The sequence below is a fragment of the Strix uralensis genome, chromosome 20, assembly GCF_047716275.1.
Source record: "Strix uralensis isolate ZFMK-TIS-50842 chromosome 20, bStrUra1, whole genome shotgun sequence".
Taxonomy (NCBI): domain Eukaryota; kingdom Metazoa; phylum Chordata; class Aves; order Strigiformes; family Strigidae; genus Strix; species Strix uralensis.
Window position 1 is genome coordinate 8,230,953 of NC_133991.1, and position 22,281 is coordinate 8,253,233.

The 22,281-nt window shown below is 51.3% G+C and overlaps 2 protein-coding genes across 3 annotated transcripts; one reads left to right on the forward strand and one right to left on the reverse strand.

Moving 5' to 3' along the window:
• Positions 1-7: 7 nt before the first annotated feature.
• VTN (vitronectin) lies at positions 8-14,091 on the reverse strand. 2 transcript variants are annotated; one of them, XM_074889772.1, is made up of 10 exons: positions 13,971-14,091; positions 5,407-5,504; positions 3,401-3,555; positions 2,789-2,908; positions 2,210-2,506; positions 1,964-2,103; positions 1,535-1,691; positions 1,258-1,407; positions 396-668; positions 8-203 (listed from the first exon to the last, which is right to left on the reverse strand). In XM_074889772.1, the coding sequence occupies exons 3-10, from the start codon at positions 3,459-3,461 to the stop codon at positions 85-87; spliced, it is 1,317 nt and encodes a 438-aa protein (XP_074745873.1). In that variant the 5' UTR covers positions 3,462-3,555; positions 5,407-5,504; positions 13,971-14,091; the 3' UTR covers positions 8-84. The 2 variants fall into 2 exon arrangements, with proteins under 2 accessions (XP_074745873.1, XP_074745874.1); XM_074889773.1 differs by lacking the exon at positions 13,971-14,091 and adding an exon at positions 5,593-5,646.
• On the forward strand, positions 6,235-20,050 carry LOC141952408 (NAD(+) hydrolase SARM1-like). The gene is given in 12 exon segments (XM_074889771.1): positions 6,235-6,647; positions 13,995-14,253; positions 15,036-15,654; positions 15,836-15,933; positions 16,164-16,168; positions 16,553-16,662; positions 16,787-16,878; positions 17,345-17,580; positions 17,698-17,791; positions 18,514-18,703; positions 18,807-18,928; positions 19,502-20,050. Coding segments are annotated over 12 exon segments (2,157 nt in total). The 5' UTR covers positions 6,235-6,445; the 3' UTR covers positions 19,632-20,050.
• Positions 20,051-22,281: the final 2,231 nt, after the last annotated feature.

Genomic DNA, 22,281 nt, shown 5'->3' on the forward strand with positions numbered 1-22,281 from the left:
AGGGCTCTCCAGCCTGCACGGCACTCACAGTTTATTTCTGTCTAGCTAAGGGCTGTGCTGCGGGGCGGCTCCGGCGGGGCGCTCTCAGGTGCTCTCCTCCCCGGGCTGTGGGCAGTCCAGCCAGTACTGGGCGATGGAGCGCGGGTAGCGGGGCTGCACCAGGTCCACGCGCTTGGTGCGCAGGTTGACGCGATAGTACTTGTCTGGGAGGAAGGGGAGATGGCTGTCAGGCCTGCCTGGGAGCTGCAGGGAGCTGCCAGCCCTCGCTGCCAGCCCTGGGCACCTTCCCACTGCATCCTGGAGCTCGGCGACATCGCAGAGAGCGAGCAGACCTCCCCCCTGCCCTGGCAGCCCTGGTTCCATATCCCTCCTGGATCCTGCCATCCCGGACTCACCTCCTACGAAGAAGTAGACGCTCTGGAGGGTCTCACACTGGGAGCCTGACAGCCAGTCACTTTCGACACCCGCAGAGTCAGAGTCGTTTTGCAGCCAGCTCCAGAAACCCAAATTCAGTGACCGGTGGCTCTTGTACCTCTTGCGTTGGCGGCGAGACTTCCTCCTCCGGGGCTGGTGGGAGGTCACGTAGATCCTGCCGGCCATGGCGGCATCCAGCCGGCTGGGCACCCCCCGCCAGTCTTTGCTGATGTAACGGGGGCTGCTTGCCCCGGCTGGCAAAGAGGTAGAGGGTGAGTGAGAGGGGCTGTGATGTATGGGGTGAGCTGAGCCCAGCCCCACAGGCAGCCCCCAGCACCCGCTCCAAGACCCACAAGGATGCTCCGAATGATCCCAGCCTGGATGGGATATGTGATGGGGATGTGGGCCAGCAGAGCCGGGAGCAGCCGCTCACCCCACCCTTGGCTGGGATCAGCCCTGTGCTGCTGAGCCCCCTTCTCCTCCTCTCCATCTTTTATTTCTCTTGCCCAAGGCTGGGGTTTTCCTATAGCACCTCCAGCTCCAGTGGGAATAAACAGTCCCCAGCAGCGACATTGTGGTGTGAGGTGGCTGGTGACTGGCTCGGTAGTGCTGAGTGTAAGGGCTGCAGAGGGCGGGATTTGGGATGCTGTGGGAGATGCAGCTGTGGTCTGGGGGGTTCCTGTGCATAGCCGGGGCTCCTGCCTGGCACAGCAGCTCATCCAGCCTGCCCATGCTCTCAGGCATTGCTCCCTCCTCCCTGGGTGCCTGCACCCTTCGCACCCCATCAGTGCGGGCTATATTGGCACCCGCCGGCCCTTTCCCCAGGGCTGGCCCAGCCCTTACTCGTCCTGCCGCCAAAGAGGATCTGGAAGATGTCCTCCCAGCTGTCACGGTTCATGAAGGCGTAGTGCTTGAACACGGTGGAAGGGGAGGACTTCTCACAGTCGGCCTGTGTGGGCTGGTGGGCGAAGTCATAGGACCAGTAGTACTTGTCTAGGAGGGGATGCGCAAGGTATTAGTGGGGGGCACGCACTCGAGGGGGAGCAGTCGCTAGAGGGGTGTCCTGCCCACAGCCGCTGGCGCCAGGCTCTGCGCAGGAGCGGGGTGCTGCACCCCTTACCCTTGAAGAAATAGACTCTCTCATTGCCGTAGTAGCTGTGCGCGGGGAGGGCGAAGGCTGCATCGACATTGTTCGGGATGCCTTCAAAGCCCTCGGCGATGCTGCGTGGGTACCCGGGGTCCAGGACTCCGTCATCAAAGCGCCAGTACTCACTGCCCTGGGGGGGTGTAGGACAGAGGGGGGGTCAGGGGGCTGGGTGCAGCATCCCCCAGGTGTAGGTCTGCTGGGGGGAGTGAGCGGATGCTGGGAAGCCCCATGGTGAGGCTGTAGCTGCCTGGGGCTCCAGATAGCCGCAGGGATTTGGGGATATCTGACAGCCACTGTGTGCTTGTGTGCATGGAGTGTGCCAGGGTGAGGACAGAGTGCATTGGGGGGCTGTGCTGGCTGCCCCGAGAGCACCCCCAGCCCTGCAGCCAGGCTTCTGCCCACCTTGAACAGGTAAGTCTTGCCCTGGCAGTTGATGCGTGTGAAGGCTGCATCGATGGGACCCTCGATGCCCCAGACGTCACTGATGAGCTTGGGGTAGCCGGGTCGCACGCTTGTCTCATCCAGCTCATAGAAATACTTCCCTGAGGAGAGAGGGGATGTGGGAGCATCAGGAGGGATCACAGTCATCGGCACAGGGTGACAGCACAGCAGCATGTCCCATGTGCCTAGGAAAGGTCCCCAAGGTACCTCGGAAAGCATAAAGAGAACCGTTCTTCAGGTCAGTGAAGGCATCAAAAGGTTTCCTGCTGCACAGCTCCTCAGGCTCCTTCACGGTGTCCTGCTCCCCAAACCCATCCGGTGTGGTGCTGGGCACCTCCCTGGACACCTCCGTCGGCCTGTTCTCCACCGTGGGCTGTGCCGGCAACAGGGACACGGGCAGTTCTGTGGGGGCTGCCTCGGTTCCCTCAGCCGTGCTTAAGTCGACGGTGAGGTTGTAGTCGAGGTATTCATCCTCCGGCAAGGCAAACACGTCTCCCCGGGTCACTGCGGGAGGGAGCAGGTTGGTTCTGGGGAGCCCTGGGCATCTCCCACGGGGTCTGGGTGCGGCAGCCGCTTGCTCCCAGGCACTACAGCTTTGTACCGACCCCATGCTATGGGCTGCTGAAAAACCCTGGTGCTGCAGCACCCTGAGCACCAAATCCTGGTGCGGACTTCACCCTGTGGACACGGGTGAGTGCAGAGCTGACCCAGCACGGACCCCTCTAAGCCCCTGTGGCCACCCCGGCCCCCCCTGGCCCAGCTGGAGTGTGGCCGTGGAGCCGGTACCTTTGGCTTTGCAGACGGTGGAGTAGTCGCTGCAGCAGCTCTGGTAGTACATGCAGAGGGTGTCACACTGGCACTTGTGCAGCGCGTTGAAGCCATCCTCGCAGCGACCCACGCAGGAGTCTGCAAAAGCCACCCGCCAGCACAGGAGGAGTAACAAGGGTGGGCAGAGGGGCCAGCGTCTCCTCCCCAGCCCAGCGCCAGGGGTGAAAACAAACTCGGGCATGTCCTGGTTGGGGGGACCCCACCTCTCTGTGGTCAACCCCATCACCAGGGGCTACAGCAGCACCTCTCCCTGCTCCCACCCAGGTCCTGCTGGGATGGGAGCCACAGGTCAGGCTGTGACGGGCTCCCAGCTCCATGCTGGCACTCCAGCTGTAGGATGGCCAGGGATTTGCCCAGGCACCACCAATACCCATGCGCTGCCTGCTTGCCTTCTCCCCATGCTGCAAGGCGTAGCCAATGTGGCCAGTGGCCATGGCCACCACCTGGTCCCCTCCTCACCCTTCCCTGACTCCCCAGCCCCTCCATCAGCCCAGGAGCCGCACTTGCTCCATCCCCACCCTGGCTGCAAGCAGGAGACACCCGGTGTGGGGCTGGCCGGCTCCGGCTCACCTTCAGCGGCACGGGCAGTGGCGAGCAGGGCCAGCACGAGTGCAGGGAAGAGCAACCTCATCCTGGGTGGCCGGGAGCGCAGCCCTCCTGCGACTGTGCGGGCTGAAGCGCGGCTGCGGCCGGGGCCTTGGCATCCACTGTTTGCTCAGCCTGCCCTGGCAGGAGAAAACAAACAGACCAAGGTCAGAGCAGGGGAAAAGGGGCAGAGACGCTCTCCCATCCAGCATCCCTTGCAGTCTGTATCGAGCCGGGTGTGTTTGGAGGGGACAGAGCTCCCCAGACATGCAGACAGCTCCGAGAGCTGCTGGCTGTGCCTCTGCTGCCAGCGCCTTGCCAGCCCGGGTGCAGGCTGGGCACTGGTTCAGAGAGCAGGGGGGACAGCGGGCCAGAACCAGGAACCAGTTTTGAGGTCCTGCCACACTTATTTCATCGCAAATCTCATGGTACTAAAGCTCTCAGCATCCATCTCAAGGGGAGGCTGTTTCTCAGCCTGGTCTTGGCAAGACAAAAACACTAATGAGAGAGAATGGGGGAGTGATGCTCAGAGGGCAAAGCAAAAAGCCCTAGGCTTGTGCTGGCCCAAAATGTCGCCGTTTTGGAGGACTTGGCCTTGGGATTTTGGCTTTCTCAATGTCAGCAAGGCTGGAAGTAGAGCTGGAGAGCCCCAAGGGATGGTGGCTCGGGATGGGGCAGGTGCCACCTTTGTGCAAGGGGACCAGGGGCCAGAGGTGAGTGGGAGGGAGGGAGGAAGAGTGGGAACCCTCTGCACTTTCACTGCGGTAGGCAAACAAAAGCCTGTGTGTTTTGTTCCCATCATTCCCTTTCTGACCAATCTTTTTGGTTACTAATTAATGTTGACTCAGCTCTTTCAGCAGCTCCTGATAACTCCAGGATGTTTATATAATCAGGGGCAAGGAGCAAATGCACACGAGGCTACAGAGATACTGCCTCCGGCTGCCTCCGTGGCCACAGCACCGCTGGGGCAGGACCTCTGTGGGGTCCATCCCAGCCCCAGTGCACGAGTAGCGCAGCTCTGGGCTTTAATAAGTGATGGAAGATTCAGGGAGAGAAGAACCTGAGCAGGGTGCCTGCTTCTCCAGGGAAGATTTAGGGAGAGAAGAACCTGAGCGGGGTCCCTGTTTCTCCAGGGGCCTCGCCTCTGCCAGCTCAGACACATATAGTTCTCAGCATCAGCTGCTCCCATCCTTGCTGGAAAGAGCTTTGATTTGGTGTTGAGAAAGGCATTTCCACCGGAAAGCCCCGGTGAGCCAAGGGCAGCCACCAGACCTGGGCTGCTGGGGCAGGACTTCTCCTGCAGCCCCATCACCCCACTCCTTTCCCCCTGGCCTCAGCTATGGTGGGGCTGGCATTGTCCCCGGGTGCAAACACCAGCCCAGAGTTGCACTAAAGCTTCATCCCATCCATGTTGAATCAAGCCTGGGGGTCAAGCTCCCTGAGAGGGTACAGGCTTGTAGGGAGGCTGAAGGGAGAAGGGCTCGGCAGTGTCTGAGCTGCTTTTGCTGAGCAGCTGAGACAAAAATCCCTTTCTGCTCCAGGCACCCAACCACCAGTGACCGCAGAACCATGAAGGCTCAGTGAGCCTTTCCCTGGCTGCTGTGCTCAAAGCATGGCAGGAGGAGACCCCGAGGGAGGGGCTGGTTTGGGTAACAGGGCCCAGGGGAGCCCTTGCAGCCAAGGGCTGAGCAGAACCAGCAAGGAGAGCTCAGGGGATGGGGCTGATCCCCCAAGACAAGGCTGGGAAACCCTGCCATTGCCAGAGCCCAGGCTGCCGGTGCTCCCTCCCAAAAAGCAAAGCAAACCAAAACTAAAAGTAAAGCAAAGCTCAGCTCTCTGGGCTTGTCAGGACAAGCCTAAGGGAATGGTTTGAATTCTGCCCCCCCCAGGCAGCAGCTTCCTCTGAGGTAGCAAACCCCTCTGCTGTGCTGCATTGCAATAGCCCGTATCATTACCCCTGCTTAATAATAATTTATCAGGAAAATCCTTACTGGTTCTGTGCTGAGCCTCTCCTGCAGTACTGTGCTGCTCGGGTCGCCTTGTTGACCGTCCTTCGCTGCGAGCTGATGTCCCTTTCCTCTGTCTGTCCCTGCGTAGTGGATTCAGAGAGGATTAAAAGCAACTGTCGCATCAAAACATCAACTTGAATTTAAGTCTCGGTCTGAGCTGGCAACAACCTGGTTTTGGAGACAAGGATTTAAGCTGCTCCTCCCAACAACACAGGCGAGAAGTGTCCAAAGCATTTCAGCCCTGAGCACGTCTGGCCTGGAAAAAATTAAATAAAAGCGGCCCAGGCTGCTTCTGCTCTTTCTTTTATCATGCAAATGTTGAGCCCACCCAGAAGAGCTGCTCTGAATTTCCGCCACACAAAGGCACCTATTTATCCCCCTGCACTGATACCAACGGGGTTCAAAATGCAGTGCCAGGATGGCCACAACCTCACTGTGACCGTGGCCATGGCCACCACGGTGCCTGACCCTTTACTTCCACCCTGTGCCCCCTTCACCAGCCGCAGAGGGTCCCGGAGAGACCCGCTGCAAAAGCAGCATGGGGGTCCCTGCCTGGCATGGAGGTGACCACAGGCTCCCCAGCAGCTCGGGCAAAGGGGGGGACATGGGCCATGGGGACAACAGGACAAGCCCCAGCTCAAGCTGGGCAGGCGGAGGGCTGTGGAAGGAGGGGTCTGGGGGGATGCCAGAGCATCTGCAGCGAGCAGGGGGATGCTGCTGCCCAGAGATGAGCCCCTCCTTGGAGAGGCGGCGCCTGCGCGGGGTGACATCAGCCCCTGAGGACCTGAGATGCTGAGTCTGGCTCTGGGAAAGCGGCTCCTGCCACCGCTTCCAGCTCCGCATCGCGGCAGGGCAGGGAGGGCAGAGGGAGCTGGCAGCCCAGCCCTGCGGCTGGACCCCAGGCCAGCTCCATCCCCCCTCCTCTGCCTCCCCTCCGGTCACCTCAGGTCCCCCCAAGGAGGGTGGTGGCCCTGGCCGGGTGCTCCCAGTGGGCGGGTGACCAAGGATGCTGCGCTAGGAGATGCCGATGGTGCTCACCCTGCTTGTCTCCCTCTATAAACTGTGCCGGCTCTTCGCCATGTCGGGTGCGGAGAGGCTGGTGGTGCCTGAGTGCGTGAGCCAAGCGGGCAGCTGGGCAGGTGGGGGCAGCTCCAGGGAGCACCGGGAGGTTTCCCCCGGGGTGAACACGGATGTGCGGGCAGCCCTGGACCAGATCCTGCCCGCCCTGCTGTGGTGGTGCAATTCTTACCCCTCCCCGCCCCTCCTTGTTGGGCTGCTTGGTGCTACTTGCAATTCCACCCACATCCCCCCTGAGCTATACACCAGTCTGTGGAGATAAGGAGTGATGCCCCTCCCGATTGCTCGGAAACAGTTAAAATGGCCCATCATCTCCTAAGGGCCTGGCACACCTCTGCCTGGGATGGGGTCAAATGGGAACAAGAACAGAGTTGCACATTCATCAAGTTCTTGTGCAACTGCTGGAAGGCACCAGAACGTATCTGACAAAAGTCAATTATCTTGGACCACCACAGGGGAGACCCTTTGAGCTCTCCTGGATCGCAGTGGACCTGTGACCAGCATCTCCCCTGACCTGGGATGCCTCTCAGGTACCAAAACCCTTAAGGTGTCGTCTGCTGCCAGAGCTGATGGAAGGCCAGGGCGAAGTCCACCCGCTCGAGACTCAAGGATCGCCCGTTGAGGAATGCCAAGGCATTGGGAGTATTTACTCTAAACTCGAGAGGGAAATTTTCCTTTGAGCTCGCTTCTCTTTCACCCGTTCTTTCTCTGTTTATTGGTGTGTGGGTACGTACTTCATTCTACTGGATCCAGATACTTTTGTCTCTGTGTGTGTGTTTGTACATTTTGTGTATGCGCATGTCTATACGTATAAATTAAAGTACCGTTAAGTAAGTTAGTGTGAATCTTGTCATTTTAGAATCTGTGAATAAGTCACTTTCCTTTCTTTCAGCATTTCTGACTTAGTTTGTAATAACAGAAAATTGCTGTTAGTTATTAATAAATCTAGATTTCTTACTAAATCATTACCGTGTCAATACTTTCATCCGCGACAAATTGGCGTAGTCGGCAGGATGACAAGCAAAATCACCGAATACTTACAAAAACATGGTATCCAACCAAATCCCACCTTCCCAGAGGATTGGGCTTATAATAATTGGCACAACTGGGAAGAGGTAGAAAAAACAGTTAACTAATGCTAGACGTGCAACTAAATTTGGAAAAGATAAAGCTATGATTTGTCAAATGTTGGGAGTGTGCCTGGAAGCTGCATGCCATGAACGAGAGAAAGTTAACCGTAAAATACAAAATTTACAAGATGAGATTGCTGGGCACAAATCCACCAATCTGCTGTTATCGATTAAAATAGAGCAGCTTCAAAAACAACTTAAGGAATCCCAACTTAAACAACAAAACCTGGGGAAACGCGTTGAATTGATGCTAATGCAGTCTCCAAACCCCCTGGTATAGTTGAAACCAGAAGATTGTGTCCTCTGAAGACTGGGATGGTAACATTTGGAGCGATACACATAATAATGACTCAGACGAAAATAATTATTTTCAACCGCCTGAGTCTCCCCCACTTGCAATCAGACCAATTATTAAAACAGAAGAAACAACAGGACCTCGGGGTGGTGTGAGAAGTCGCATCAGCAAAACAACCCCTTTTGATCCAATTCAAAGAGCCAATTTACAAGATTGTCATGGCCGTAAGCCTGGAGAAACTGAAACTGAACACCTATGGAGAGTGTCTCTAAATGGGGGAAATAGAATTTCACTAGATGGCGATGAAGCCAGTGGTTATTGGGGTCCTGGTGTCTTTTTGGATGCTGGTCCCAACCCCCCGAATGACCCCCACTCACTAACAAGCAGAGTGGCGTATTGGGCTGGTGGCATTGATGCCTTAGAGAGAGGAGAACTCTGATACCTATCAAATCTCTAAATGACCTCTCCGCAGCTTTTACAAAAGCTGCCTGTATTCCAGCCATGCATCAGCATAATCCTACTGATGTACCTGTTTCGGCAGCTGTAGCTCCTGCTGTACTTAAACTACTGATAAAAGGAGCCCCTGCCATGCTCAAACCTTTTCTCATTGCAAAATGGGATGAGATCCAGAGAGACTTAAATTATAACGAATTGGCAAATCTAACACAAACTGTTGGAAATAGTAGGGAAGGAGAATTAGAACCAAGAGGATTACCCACTTGGGCAACATTAATGCATGAAACTATAAATCATGTCCAAGAAATGGGATGGAATGAAATTCCCAATGAAACAAAAAAAAAATATAGGTTGCACTGTTAAGCAAATTAAACAATTGCATCAAAATAATTCTCAGGAACAAAAACCCTCTGACCAACAATTCAGGGGTCAGGAGTGGACAAATGGACTATGGAAGCGAGTGTTGTCAGTAGGAATTCCTAGAGCCAGAGACAGCCTACCGGCGTTATTCTGAGTCTGATTCAGGCATTTCAAAAATGTAACGCTTCAAATGTGCCAACTCCCAGAGAAAGAGATGACTCTTTCCTCCCTCACGGGGGTCAGTTGCAAAACACAAGATCAAAAAAAACTGGTAAAGCCTGGACGGCAATTGGGTCCGCCAGTCCGGCAAGTAAAAGCTTATCAGTGGTTAAATGAGAACGGCCCTTACATTTTAATTTCAGTTGGTCCTCAATAACAATTAACAAAATTTATGATTGATACCGGTGCACAAATTTCAGTAATTAGACAGCGAGGTGCCGATAAGCTAGGCATACGACCTGGACGGCAAAAGGTTAAAATTACCACAGTTACAGGAACTAGTGCTGTGTGCCAGACAGCAAAAGTTGATTTAAGGCTCCCTGAAAAAAACTAATAACATCGCTTTACGATCAAGGAGCACTGTGAAAATATCCTGAGTTTTGATGGCATTGAATGGCCGGACCTGGCATTTGCCAGACAGCAGTCTGGGGACTTTTGGTTCAATTGCCAACCCTAACCCTAATAAAAATCGACGAACTGCCACAGTGCGGGTACTCCGTGCAGCTCCAGCACTTCCTGAACCAAAAATTACTAACGTCCCACAGAATCCAGTTTCTGCTACAGCATGAATTGGAATTTCTGAAGTAATTGCAGATTTAGAAAAACGACAGATTATTTCCAGAACTCACCCCCCATAAAACTTTCCTGTTTGGCCAGTCCGTAACCAGAGGGGGAGGTGGTGTTTAACAGGCGATTACCGGCATTTAAATGCCAATACAGCCCCATTGACAGCAGCAGTCCCCAACATTGCAACTTTAATGGCCACACTACAAGTCCCTGCACATCCTTGGCTGGCAGTGCTACATGTGAAAGACATGTTCTTCACTTACGGGAAGACGACAAGGAAAAATTTGCTTTTACATGGGAGGGCATCCAATATACCTTTAACAGACTCCCAGAGGGGTATAAACACACCCACAATTTCTCAATCCTGCACTTGCTGAACTTTTACCGACAGTTTAACTCCCTGAAGAGGTAGAACTATATCAGTATATAGATATTTTAACTGGAGGACCCTCTCCTAACAAGGTGGGAGAAGTGGCAGCAACAGTTTGGCAAACATTGCATGAAGCAAAAATTGAAATTCCACCTGAAAATGTCAGGGACCAAGTAAAGAAGTGAAATTTCTGGGCACTTCGTGGATTGCTGGAAGCGCAGCAATTCCACCAGACACTCTAAATAGAATAGAACAATCAGAAATGCCCCAATCTAGAAAAAATAAATTAAATTACAACAGCTAATGAGTACTTTAAGATATTGGAGAAAACATGTACCTGGATTCTCCATTGCCTGCCCACTGTATTTGCTTTTACAAAAAGGAAAACCATGGAGTTGGGATTCTGAACATGAAGAAGCGATTAAAACTCTGATACTAGAATTAAAACCATATCAACCCCTAGGAGCTGTCCATCCCCGTGACCCTATTAGAGCAAAACTGGGTTTTGCAGAACATGGCACTTATTGTAGTTTATTTCAAATCGGTCCTGAGGGACCAAGGAGACCTTTACTGTTCAGCTCAACTGCATTTAAAAAGACGGAACAAAAATATTCGGAGTGGGAAAAGGATCTTTTTTGTCTTTAGTCCGTGCAATTACACAAGTTAAGAAAACACATCAAGAAGAAGCTGTCCAGACTAGAGGTGCCTTTAAAGGGGACTGCTCCCTGAAGTGCTCAGGCTTGGACAACCGCCCCAAGCCAGAGTTGACCTGATTCACGGAAAACAGACTCTACAACTTGAATAGGGTTTTACAGCAGGTATGTTTACTCCGGCGCTGGGGTGCAAGGGGATTTCTCCACAAAGCTCGCACACCAACAGCACTTTTTACCAAAAACTTATAGAGTGTGGATATACATATTCACTGGATTACATAACACAAACATACATATGCATGAGTAAGGCTGGGTTAGCTCTAGAGGCTGGTGTCAGCAGTTTATGTTCTCTTTGCACCTGCGCATTGCCTCCTGGGGGGCGTCTTCGGGAGGAAGGCTCGTAGTCTTTCTCACCTTGTTTTTCCCCGGAGCATGCACAGATTCTCTTAGCCAATTTCTTGAACAACAAAAAATATTTTTCAGCCGGTTTACTCATCCTATCTTATTTAATGGAACCAATGAAACTTCTACAATCCGTCTACGGCTATCTTTACTCATTACTGAGGCCCAACTAGTTAGACTACACCTGTTCTTCAAGGACAAAAACATGATTATTTTGCTGAACAGTGCAGTTCTTGGTAGATTTTCCCAGTAAACTGCTTTGTTTTGATGGACACAGTAGTCCTTGGTAAAATTCCACAGAACAGTCTGGGAAAGCAGGATTCTTAGCAATATTAAAAAATACTATAAGTAATAATATAACTTGCTAGAAGTAAGGAAATAAGTTGCTAAGCAGTTTTCTATAAGTAAATAAGTCTTAAAACAAGTAATCATTTCTCTGTATCAGACCTATAGATGGATCCTGTATATTTTATAACTGATAACCAATGTGCTAATAGCTATTATACTGAGTTATAACAAACCACCTATTCTGATGTAAAAAGTGGAAGTATTGAAGCCTGAGCAACAGGCCCTGAGCTGAAGCTGCTAACTCAGTATGTAATCATTAGTGAAATATGTAGGGAAGATGTAACTGTCTTGAATGTATCTTTATCTTTCTTTGTGTGTGGATAAAATAACAGGGTCACAGAGACAGTTGTCTGGCCCTCTGGCCTGATGTGTGGTCCTGCTCATAACCCAACTCGATAAGCAGGGAACCTCCCTGAGCTTCTCCCTTGAGCCCTGGCCAGGCTCTGGGGGAATCTAATGTGAGATTGAAACCAGATATTTCCGCTTAAAATAAAGGTGCGAGCTATTCTGGCTTGCTGATTTTTAGGTATATAAGGCTGGACCCGCTCACAGTGACTTTGGATGCCACACCTACGGGTGGACGCACCGCGCAGGAATTCCCATTTGCTGGGAAAGGCTTAACAAAGCCTCGCTGTGACCGGGGCTGCCCAGCGCCTGCGGGGCTGGATGATGGTAAAATATGAAAGTGGTGATGGATCTTTTTTAAGCACTATTTTTTCTCTCGTGTAGTAATGATTTGATGCATTACCCTGTATTTTCCTATTTGTTTGCTTTAAGTGCAATATTCTGTCTTTTTTTATTGTAAATTTTCTGTATTATTCTCTTACATTATCTAGTTATCCCCAGTGAAATACACCTACTCTTTTTACCCTGGTGTCTGAATTTAATTGGTATCCTTAATCAGCAAAACACGCCCCCCCCCCCCGAGGGAATTGCACAAAACCCTACATTAGGAAATGGTATACCTATCTAGTGGGTGTGGCAGATGAAATATGATTGGCTGAAGGATACACAAAAGTTTCTAAATTACAAATGCCTATTAATACTGACCCACTAGCATTACAACAACCATTTAACCTTCAGCAATTTTAGGTGCACCCCCCCTATTTCTAGCATGGGATGCTATTGACAATAATGGAGTAAAACAAAATCAGTCCTTGATGGACTTATCCTGCATCCTAAGGGGTAACCTGTTCAGCCCCCCCCCCCCCCCCTCCCCGCCCCAGATCGTTCTCTTTTCTTTCCTTTTCAGAAATAACCAACTCCATCAACGACATCGTGGAAACAAACACCACATCCAGCAAGCCCACCAGTAGCACTGTGGAAACAATCCTCATCTTTAATATGAGAGTCTCTGCAGAATTGTGCCTACCCTTTAAAACCTGGACAAAAGACTCTTATCATGGTCCAGCGTGATATAAAAGAAATACATCCAAGTGCTAACGAGAGTCAAAGGGATGAAGAACATCGATGGTGGGAAAGTTTATTTGGATGGTCACCAACTGCAACAGGACTGTTTAATTTCATGTTCCACCTGGTCATGATTTTCTTAATTCTAATTTTAATATGTTTACTGCTCATAATCATATTGTATATTAAGGTTTGGAGGATGGTTAAACAGACAACTCAGTTACAAAAATATCCCCGTGTGTATATACTATCCCAAAATAGGTGGGTTTTTTTTTTATTTTAAGCTAATCAAACACAAAGTTTCCTTCAATTGTAATTGGATTATGGCATCCTCTGTTTATAGGCATGGAGGCAAGAGGTAACCACACTGCCATTCTATGGACAAGATAAATTGACTTTAGGCATGGGGTGGATTCTGCTGGTGCAATTCTTACCCCTCCACACCCCTCCTTGTTGGGCTGCTTGGTGCGTCATGGGATTCCACCTACATCCCCCCACCCCCCTCCCCCAAGCTATACACCAGTCTGTGGAGATAATGACTGATAATGAGCCTGGCTCCTGCCCCTCCCGATTGCTCGGAAACAGTTAAAATGGCCCATCATCTCCTAAGGGCCTGGCACACCTCTGCCTGGGATGGGGTCAAATGGGAACAAGAACAGAGTTGCACATTCATCAAGTTCTTGTGCAACTGCTGGAAGGCACCAGAACGTATCTGACAAAAGTCAATTATCTTGGACCACCACAGGGGAGACCCTTTGAGCTCTCCTGGATCGCAGTGGACCTGTGACCAGCATCTCCCCTGACCTGGGATGCCTCTCAGGTACCAAAACCCTTAAGGTGTCGTCTGCTGCCAGAGCTGATGGAAGGCCAGGGCGAAGTCCACCCGCTCGAGACTCAAGGATCGCCCGTTGAGGAATGCCAAGGCATTGGGAGTATTTACTCTAAACTCGAGAGGGAAATTTTCCTTTGAGCTCGCTTCTCTTTCACCCGTTCTTTCTCTGTTTATTGGTGTGTGGGTACATACTTCATTCTACTGGATCCAGATACTTTTGTCTCTGTGTGTGTGTTTGTACATTTTGTGTATGCGCATGTATATACGTATAAATTAAAGTACCGTTAAGTAAGTTAGTGTGAATCTTGTCATTTTAGAATCTGTGAATAAGTCACTTTCCTTTCTTTCAGCATTTCTGACTTAGTTTGTAATAACAGAAAATTGCTGTTAGTTATTAATAAATCTAGATTTCTTACTAAATCATTACCGTGTCAATACTTTCATCCGCGACACCTGCACCAGGCCATCACCCGTGCCAAGAAGGCAGCTGGCCCTGCAGAGCTGAGGAAGGCCATCGGCGAGGTCTTCCAGCTGGTGGAGGAAGCCTGGGGGATGCCCACGTTGGGGAGGGATGTGGCCAAAGTGCTGTGTGACGTGATCCGCCTGGAGGGGGGCCTGGACCTGCTGCTGAACCTGCTGTACACCGCGGAGCTGGAGACCAAGTGCCAGGCAGGAAAACTCCTGGAGCAGATCCTGGTGGCAGAAAACAGGTAAGTCTGCAAAGACCCCCCCCAGCCAGGCACAGCCCTCCCCACCGCAGGCTCGCCTGCTGCCCTGAGCACAGCAGGGATTTCCTCCACCCATCCCTCCCACACCCCCCAAATTTCCCTGCTCTGAGTGCTCCCAGTGCGTCAAACCCCCTCGGCTCCATGCCACGTCCCCCCACACCCAGCACGCACACAGAGGGGTCCCTGACTTGCTGGTCACGCCCAGGCAATGGTGTGACCTGACCCCCCACCCCCCCCCAGCTGGAGGGAGGAGAACCAGCCCCAGCTCAGGAATGCTGGTGAGGATCGGGGTGTCTTCATGAGCCCCCCTCAGCCTGGGGCCACCCAGATAAGGGTTCATGGTTGAGCTGGGTCGGTTTGGCTGCCCCAGAGCATCTGACCCCAGTACTGCAAAACAGTCCTTGAGAGAAGGGGAAGAGCAGGAGAGAAATCTGCATAGTCATGTCAAATGTTCCTTGAGAAAAGTGGAAGAATGGGACCATACGGCCTCCACCTCGCTTTGCATTCCTCCTTGGTGCTGCAGCAGCACAAATCACTGGATGTCCATCCCGCCCTGTGTGTGTTCTGGGCACCACGTGTTAAGGAAATGTGTGGTTTGCAGTTTTTTCACTGTTTCGCTTTTCCCACACTTCCAACACATGGCCTACAGGGAACCTGTCATGGGGCAAACCACTGAAGCACAGGGCAGTTCACATGCCAGTCATTGTTGCCACTCCCTGCGCGGCTGCCTGCCCCTCACCTGCCTGTGCCTCTCCTTCTTGCAGTGATCGGATCGCTCGGATTGGTCTGTGAGTGATTCTGAACTTAGCCAAGGAGCGAGATGTTCCCCAGCTGGCGCAGAGCGTCTCCGGTATCCTGGAGCACATGTTCAAACACACCGAGGAGACCTGTTTCCAGCTCATCTCTGATGGAGGCCTGGATGCTATCCTCTACTGGTGCCGCTGGACGGACCCCATTGTGCTGCGGCACTGCGCCGTGGCCTTGGCCAACTGTGCCATGTACGGAGGGCAGGCCAACCAGCGCCTGATGATCGAGAAGAGGACGGCGGAGTGGCTGTTCCCACTGGTGTTCTCAAGAGACGATGAACTAATCCGCCTACACGCGTGCCTGGCCATCACGGTGCTGGCCACCAACAAAGAAATCAAGAAGGAGGTGGAGCACTCGGGGACGCTGGCTCTGGTGGAGCCGTTCATCGCCTCGCTGGACCCGGAACAGTTTGCCTGCGAGATGTTGGGCAGCAGTGACACCAGCCAGGGGAGGACGGCAGATGACCTGCAGCGGCTGGTACCCTTGCTGGACAGCTCTCGGCTGGAAGCACAATGCATCGCTGCCTTCTACCTCTGCACGGAGGCTGCCATCAAAACCAGGCAGAAGAAAACAAAGGTAAAGGGTAGGTCAGCCTGAAGGAAGGAGGTGCAAAAGGGAAGGGGTTGCCACAACTACATCCTGGTGTCTTTTGCTCCCCTGCGAGCTCACCAAGTACCCTGGTCCTCAGCTGGCCTGGCACAGGTTATGGGGAGGAGGAGGGAAAGCAAAGTGACGTCTCCCCTCTTTGTGTCCCCAGATTTTCAGTGAGATTGGGGCTACACAGAGCCTGAAGAGGGTAGTGTGCTACTCCACCAGCAGCACCACCTCCTCCCTGGCCAAAAAGGTGCTGCGCATGTGTCCCGATCCAATATCGGGGAGGGTTCTTAAACGATCCCAAGAGCGACATTAAGACACAAATGAGGTCAGATGTTGTACAACCTTGAAAACTTTATTGTACACATAACTGGTAATAGCGATAGGACAGAGAGAAAAGGAAAAAGTCAGAATCCCTAAGCAAGCAAACAGTAGAGATGCAGCGAGACTGATTACCACCACCATGAATCCAGCGACTCCTGTTGGCTCAGTCTCGGTGCAGGTGATGGTGTTCCAAGCTCCAAGCTTTGCCAAAGTCTCAGCTCCAAGGAAGGACAAGATGACAAGATGATAAGACAGAATAGTGCACTGACGAAAAAGGAGTACACCGTCCTTTTGTTGCACCAGTTCCCACGATCTCTCCAAAGAATCCACCCATTTCCACGGAGCTCGTTGTAATACGTGCCGCCCCGTGATCCCGTGCCAGCCTGCACGTCTTCCTCATCCCTATTTAACTTTGGGTGGATGTCATGGTCCCGTCGGGAACAATTCATCTTCTTCAGAGCATATTCCTCCATCAGCAGGATGCCGAGGACAGGAAATGGTGGTGGCGCGACAGCAAAGTTTGAGACAGATAACACAGTCCCTTACATCATGAAAGGGGAAGAGGTTCCTCGGAGCATCCTGCCCACGGTTCCCAACTGGAAGCCCTGTGAGGTGCAGACATGGCTGCAGCAGATCGGATTCAACAAATACTGCCAGAGCTTCCTGGTAGGGCTACGTGCTGGGGAGGGACACCTGGATGGGCCCTTTTTCCCCATCGTGTAGCAGAGGTGTAAGCATCTCACCCAACAGCTTTTCCTGGGACCTTTCCAGCCTGGATCTCTCTTGGCAGGACCACCAGGTGGATGGGGACATTCTCCTGAGGCTGACAGAGGAGGAGCTGCAGGAGGATTTGGGGATGGACTCCAGCATCACTCGGAAAAGGTAGGACTGCTGCCAGGGCACGCTGGGCTCTCTCATGGTCATCACCGCAGTGGCAGAGACAGGGAAAAGGTCTGTGCCTGGACTGCTAGGGCTTGTCCAGTGCAGTGTGCAGTCCCAGGGGGATTCCTGCAATGGGGCCAAGGCCCGGGAGAGCTGTGGGATGGGGAGAGATCACCTATGGCACAGGGGAGATGGGATCCTGCAAGTTACCCAGAAAGACAGGAACTTACCCGAGCTTCTCCTCTCTTAGCTGAACCCCTCATTCCTCTGTGTCCTGACGACCAACACTCGTGCAGTCACGCAGCTGTTCTTCTCTTTTTCTATTCCTTCAGCTTATTCTTCACCACAGCACATAGCCGCACTCCCTCCTGTGCAGATAAAAGATGTGGTCCCAAACGTCTCTAGGTCCTGTCTGGTCCAGCAGCCTCCCCTCCCCGCTCCACGGTTTCGTTTGTTACTCTGCCAGGTTTTTCCGGGAGCTGACAGAGCTGAAGACCTTTGCAAACTATTCCACCTGCGACCGCAGCAACCTGGCCGACTGGCTGGGCAGCATCGACCCCAAGTTTCGTCAGTACACGTACAACCTGCTGACGTGCGGCATCAACCGCAACTTCTTGCACCGGGTGACGGAGCAGCAGCTGCAGGAGGACTGCCACATCAACACGGGTTTCCACCGCGTCCGCATCCTCACTGCTGCAAGGGGTGCGGGTCCTGCTGCTGCTCGCTGCACTGAGCAGGCGGCTGGGGACGAGTAGCGAGGGTTGTTTGGGATGAGCTGTTGGGTATTTTTAACTTTTGGTTGCCCTTTGCTCTGCCTAGAAATGCTCCATTCCCCTATAACGCTGCAAACTGCATCCGATGGGACTGATGTATTTATCAGCTACCGGAGGAGCACCGGATCGCAGCTGGCCAGGTGAGTCCTGCAGGCAACGTTCTGGTCTTGGGCTGAAGCCCAGAGCAAAGGCTGGTGATCGGTTGTGGGAAGAGCGTGGAGCTGGGAGAGCTGCAGCGGGGAGGAGGGAGAGGCTGCCAAAAGCTGCTGTGCAAATGGGGACAGCACATGCCATAAGCTGCACGACGGACAGGCTAATTCCCAGTCCTGTCACTGCCACCCTGTCCCTCCTTGACACTGACTTACCCTTTTCTCACGCTGTGCTCGTAGGGCTGTAGGGGATCACAACAGGGAGTTAATCATAGAGTCATTTAGGTTGGAAAAGACCTTTAAGATCATTGAGTCCAACCATTAATGTAGCACTGCCAAGGCCACCACTAAACCACCTCCCTGAGTGCCACATCTACACGTCTTTTAAATACCTCCAGGCATGGTGACTCAGCCACTTCTCTGGGCAGCCTGTTCCAGTGCTTGACAACCATTTGAAGACAACCCAAATGAAGAAATTTTCCCCAATATCCAATCTAAACCTCTCCTGCCACATGTCCTGCTCCCCCTGTTTTCTGCATGGGCCCAGACACCTGCAGGCAGGCTGAGCAGGCAGCTGGTGTCTCCAGGACTGTTCTGTTCTCTGCGGGAGTCCATTCACTGCTCCTCTGTCTCATCATGTCTTGGCTGATGTGGTAGGAAACCAAGGCACTGGCAGTAGCTCTCCTCATGGTGCTGTGTCCTTTCACCACCAGCCTGCTGAAGGTCCACCTGCAGCTGCACGGCTTCAGCGTGTTCATCGATGTGGAGAAGCTGAAGGCAGGGAACTTTGAGGTCAAGCTGATCCAGAGTATCATGAGTGCCCGCAATTTTGTGCTGGTCCTCTCGCCAAATGCACTGGACAAGTGCATGGCAGACCCCGAGTGCAAGGACTGGGTGCACAAGGTAGGAGATGCCACCAGGTGGGACCTTGGTGGATGTTGGAGAAGGAAGGGGCTGGTGAGGCACTGACACGGGCCATAGCCTGAGCACTTGTACGTTCCTGCAGGAGATTGTGACAGCCCTGAACTCTGGAAAGAACATTGTACCTGTTACAGACCATTTTGAGTGGCCGGACCCAGAAACACTTCCCAAGGACATGAGGGCTGTCCCAAAATTGAATTGTATCGAGTAAGTAAAAGGAACCTGTGCCAAGGGGTTCCTTGACACCTGGAGAGAACGGCTTGCATAAGCAGTAGCTGAGAGCACAAGGAAATTGGGAGAAACAGATGAGGGAGGTGAAACAGGCCAAAGGGGAGGTGAGTCACTTCAGGTACTCCAGAGCATGGAGGGAGCAAAGGTCCCCACCACAGCCCTTCTGCTTTTCTTGTGCTGGGGGCTCCTCTGAGTAACAGAGCTCCCCATCCCATCCCATCGCTGCTGGGATGCCCATGTCGTGGTCCCAGCCCTCCAGGCAGCAGTGAGCAGCTCACCTGGGTTCCTCTCACCTCCTGCTTCCCCTCCGTGCAGCATCATCCTGGGCTGGCATCCCAGCCTGCTTGTAGCCCTCCAGCCTGGCAGGGTACAGGGGAAGGGGCTTTCCTGCGGCAGCCAGTGCTCCTCTATTTTCCTAAGGGAAAAGGGGTGCTCCTAGAGGGCTGGGTGGAGGAAGGCGGTCACTGGCTCCTGGCCCAAATGAACTGAGTTATCTTGTGACACCTCGCACAACAGAAAAATTAAATTGAATTTTCCCCTCAAACACAGGTGGTCTCACGAGTACCAGGAAGCCACAATCGACAAAATCATCCGCTTTCTGCAGGGCCGCTCCTCCCGGGACTCCTCGGCTGGGTCGGAGAACGGCCTGGACTGCTTGCCCTCCCTGGGGCAGACCTAGGACCAGCACAGCCGCCTCATGTCCTCCAGAGACTTCCCAGGTGACCCCTTTTTATGTGGGGCCAAATTTCTCCCTCTAGATTTTTTTCCCCATTTTAGGACCCTGGCTTGAGACAAGGCCTGTGGCTCATTAGCCCCCCTTCACCCTCCAAATGCAAGCCCTGGTGAGCCAAGCCAGGGTGGACTCTGGGCTGGATGAGTTGTCTTCCACATATTCCCTTGGGCGGCAGGACATGCAGGCTGTGCCTCCTGCAATGCAGAGGGTGCGAGGAGACCGACACTGCCCAGTCCCCCGCAAATGGCTGCAGCTTCTCCCAGAAACACGTCCAAAGAGGAGGGATCTTCTGAAGACCAAAAACTGGGCAATTGGGGAGGGGTACGTTGCAAGAGGACACACAAGAGAGAAGAGCAGTTGAGAGGGAACAGTCCATAAGCATCATATGGTCTCTCCTGTGTGCCACAGGAATATTGCTGTGTTCACAGGAATATCTGCTGGTTCAACAGACCTGCCAGGACAGGTCCCTGCAACATTCCCCTCTGTGGGCAAATGGTAGGATGCCAGAAATATTAGACAGGAACCTGTTCTCCCAGGGATGTAAGTAATTCATAGAAGGAAATAATTTACTATTTTCCCAGCTGGAATAATTAAACAGCCAGGCACTGTCCTCCCAAGCTGCAGAAAAGAAGAGCAAACAAGAGGGAAAAAAAGAGCTGGAATGTCCTTCAATATAAATTCTCTTCCAGACTAAACAACCTTAATTCTGTAGATCTTTTCTCATAAACTACATTTTCTAGGCCTCTGAGCGCCCTCACTCCTCTCCTATGGACTCCAAACTGGAGTCCCTTCTTTCAAAACGCAGTGACCAAAACTGAACACAAACCTTCCGTTGAGACTTTACCAAGACCAAGAGGAATTAACTTCACAAGTCGCACAGAATATATTTCTGTGAGCACCTTATACCTGCTAGCATGTCTGCCTTTTTCATTATGGCATGATTTAGGTTCAGCTTGTAACCCATTAAAACCTCGAGATCTTTTTATGCAGAATTGCTGCCTAGTCACTTGTTCTCATTCCCTCTCTGCAGGCTTTATTATTCCTGCCTAGATGTTGAACTTAGTTATTATTGAATTGCATTTTACTTTCTTCAGATCATTTTTTCTGAATCCTTTTCAATATTAATCCTGTCCTCTAAACACATATGCAAAGCTGTCTCCAAATTCGATTAGTGTTCCTTTCTAGTCTATCACAAAAGTCTTTAGTGAAAATACCAAGTCGTATCAGACTCTAAGAAATCCACTCAAAATACCTTTTCTTTCTGACAACAGTCAGTAACTACTCTTAACGCTCTATTCCACCCAGGTTTACCTCCTCTCTACTTGAGCTTTATCTAAGATAAATCTTCTTAATTTGTTGATGAGAATGTCATGGGAAACAGTGTAGAAGCCTCACTAAAGCCAAGCCATATTCCCTGTGCACCTTCTCCTCTTCTTGCAAGGCCAGTACACAGGGAAACTACACTGGTATGACAATTCCTCCTTAGCAAATTCAAAACAAAATAAATTCAACAAAATAAAAATTGCAATTCTTGTATAGTCACTATTCCAGCAGCACTGAGTTTCTCAAAAAACATAAGATATGCCAAGAATCACAATAAGGAAAGTGATAACTAGCAGCATTTAACTTGGAAAGAGAGAAGGAAAGGAATACTTTACAGAAAACCAAAACCAGAGAACCCAGAAGAATTCCTTTGCCCTAATTTAGCAAGTCAGATTTGACGATGTGTTCATTAGTGATGTTTAATGGTCAAGATCTAGATTTAATCTAGTTTTAATTAATTTTTAAAATACTTTGCCATAAGATATTTTAATTAACCATAATTTGGGACAGAAAGAATTAAAAGCCTATTTGTTGTCTCAGTTATCAATATAGTAGACGTGCTGACCCTGAAGGGATCAACTCACAAACAGATAGAATTTGGAATTTGTTAAGAAACATTGGAAAGTAGATAAGTTACTCTGAATACATATATAGCTCTTGAAGGAGATTCTCTATTGCTTCAGATATTCATAAAAAAGATGAAATATTTAAGCACTGAAAAGACTACTATCATGGTCCCCATTTCTCAGATATTCTATTGATAGAATACTTTTGAGATTCAAGCCGTGAAGAGGTGCCCTGAAGTGGGGGATGCATGTCACAAATTTCTGCATTTTCTTTTCAGTGTTTTTTGCTGGGCACAGGAACTATTCATTACTTAGCACTGCTCTCCTGTTCAGTCAGATAATGGCTAAATAAAAGATGAATATAAAAACACCTTACGTTTCACAGGCCAGATGGACCTGGCTGAACAGGTCATCATCCTAGATGAACATCATCATCCTAGATGAACAAATCACATTATTTTTGCCAAAATGTTGTGTCAAGCGTTTAGGTCATGCTGTCTTGAACAACGTGCTTTTAAACAACCAGGAATGAAGAGAACAGGGGAAAGAATCTCAGCTTTGCTTTGCTCTTCTTTTAGAAGAAACAGTTTTCGCAAAGCTTGAAGAATTTTCCTGAAGGAGTTAAAATAGCATAAGATGGAGAATTAAGTAAAATTAACTTAAAAATCAAATAGCTGTTCTTGATACTTTTGCTTTTAACAGTAAAG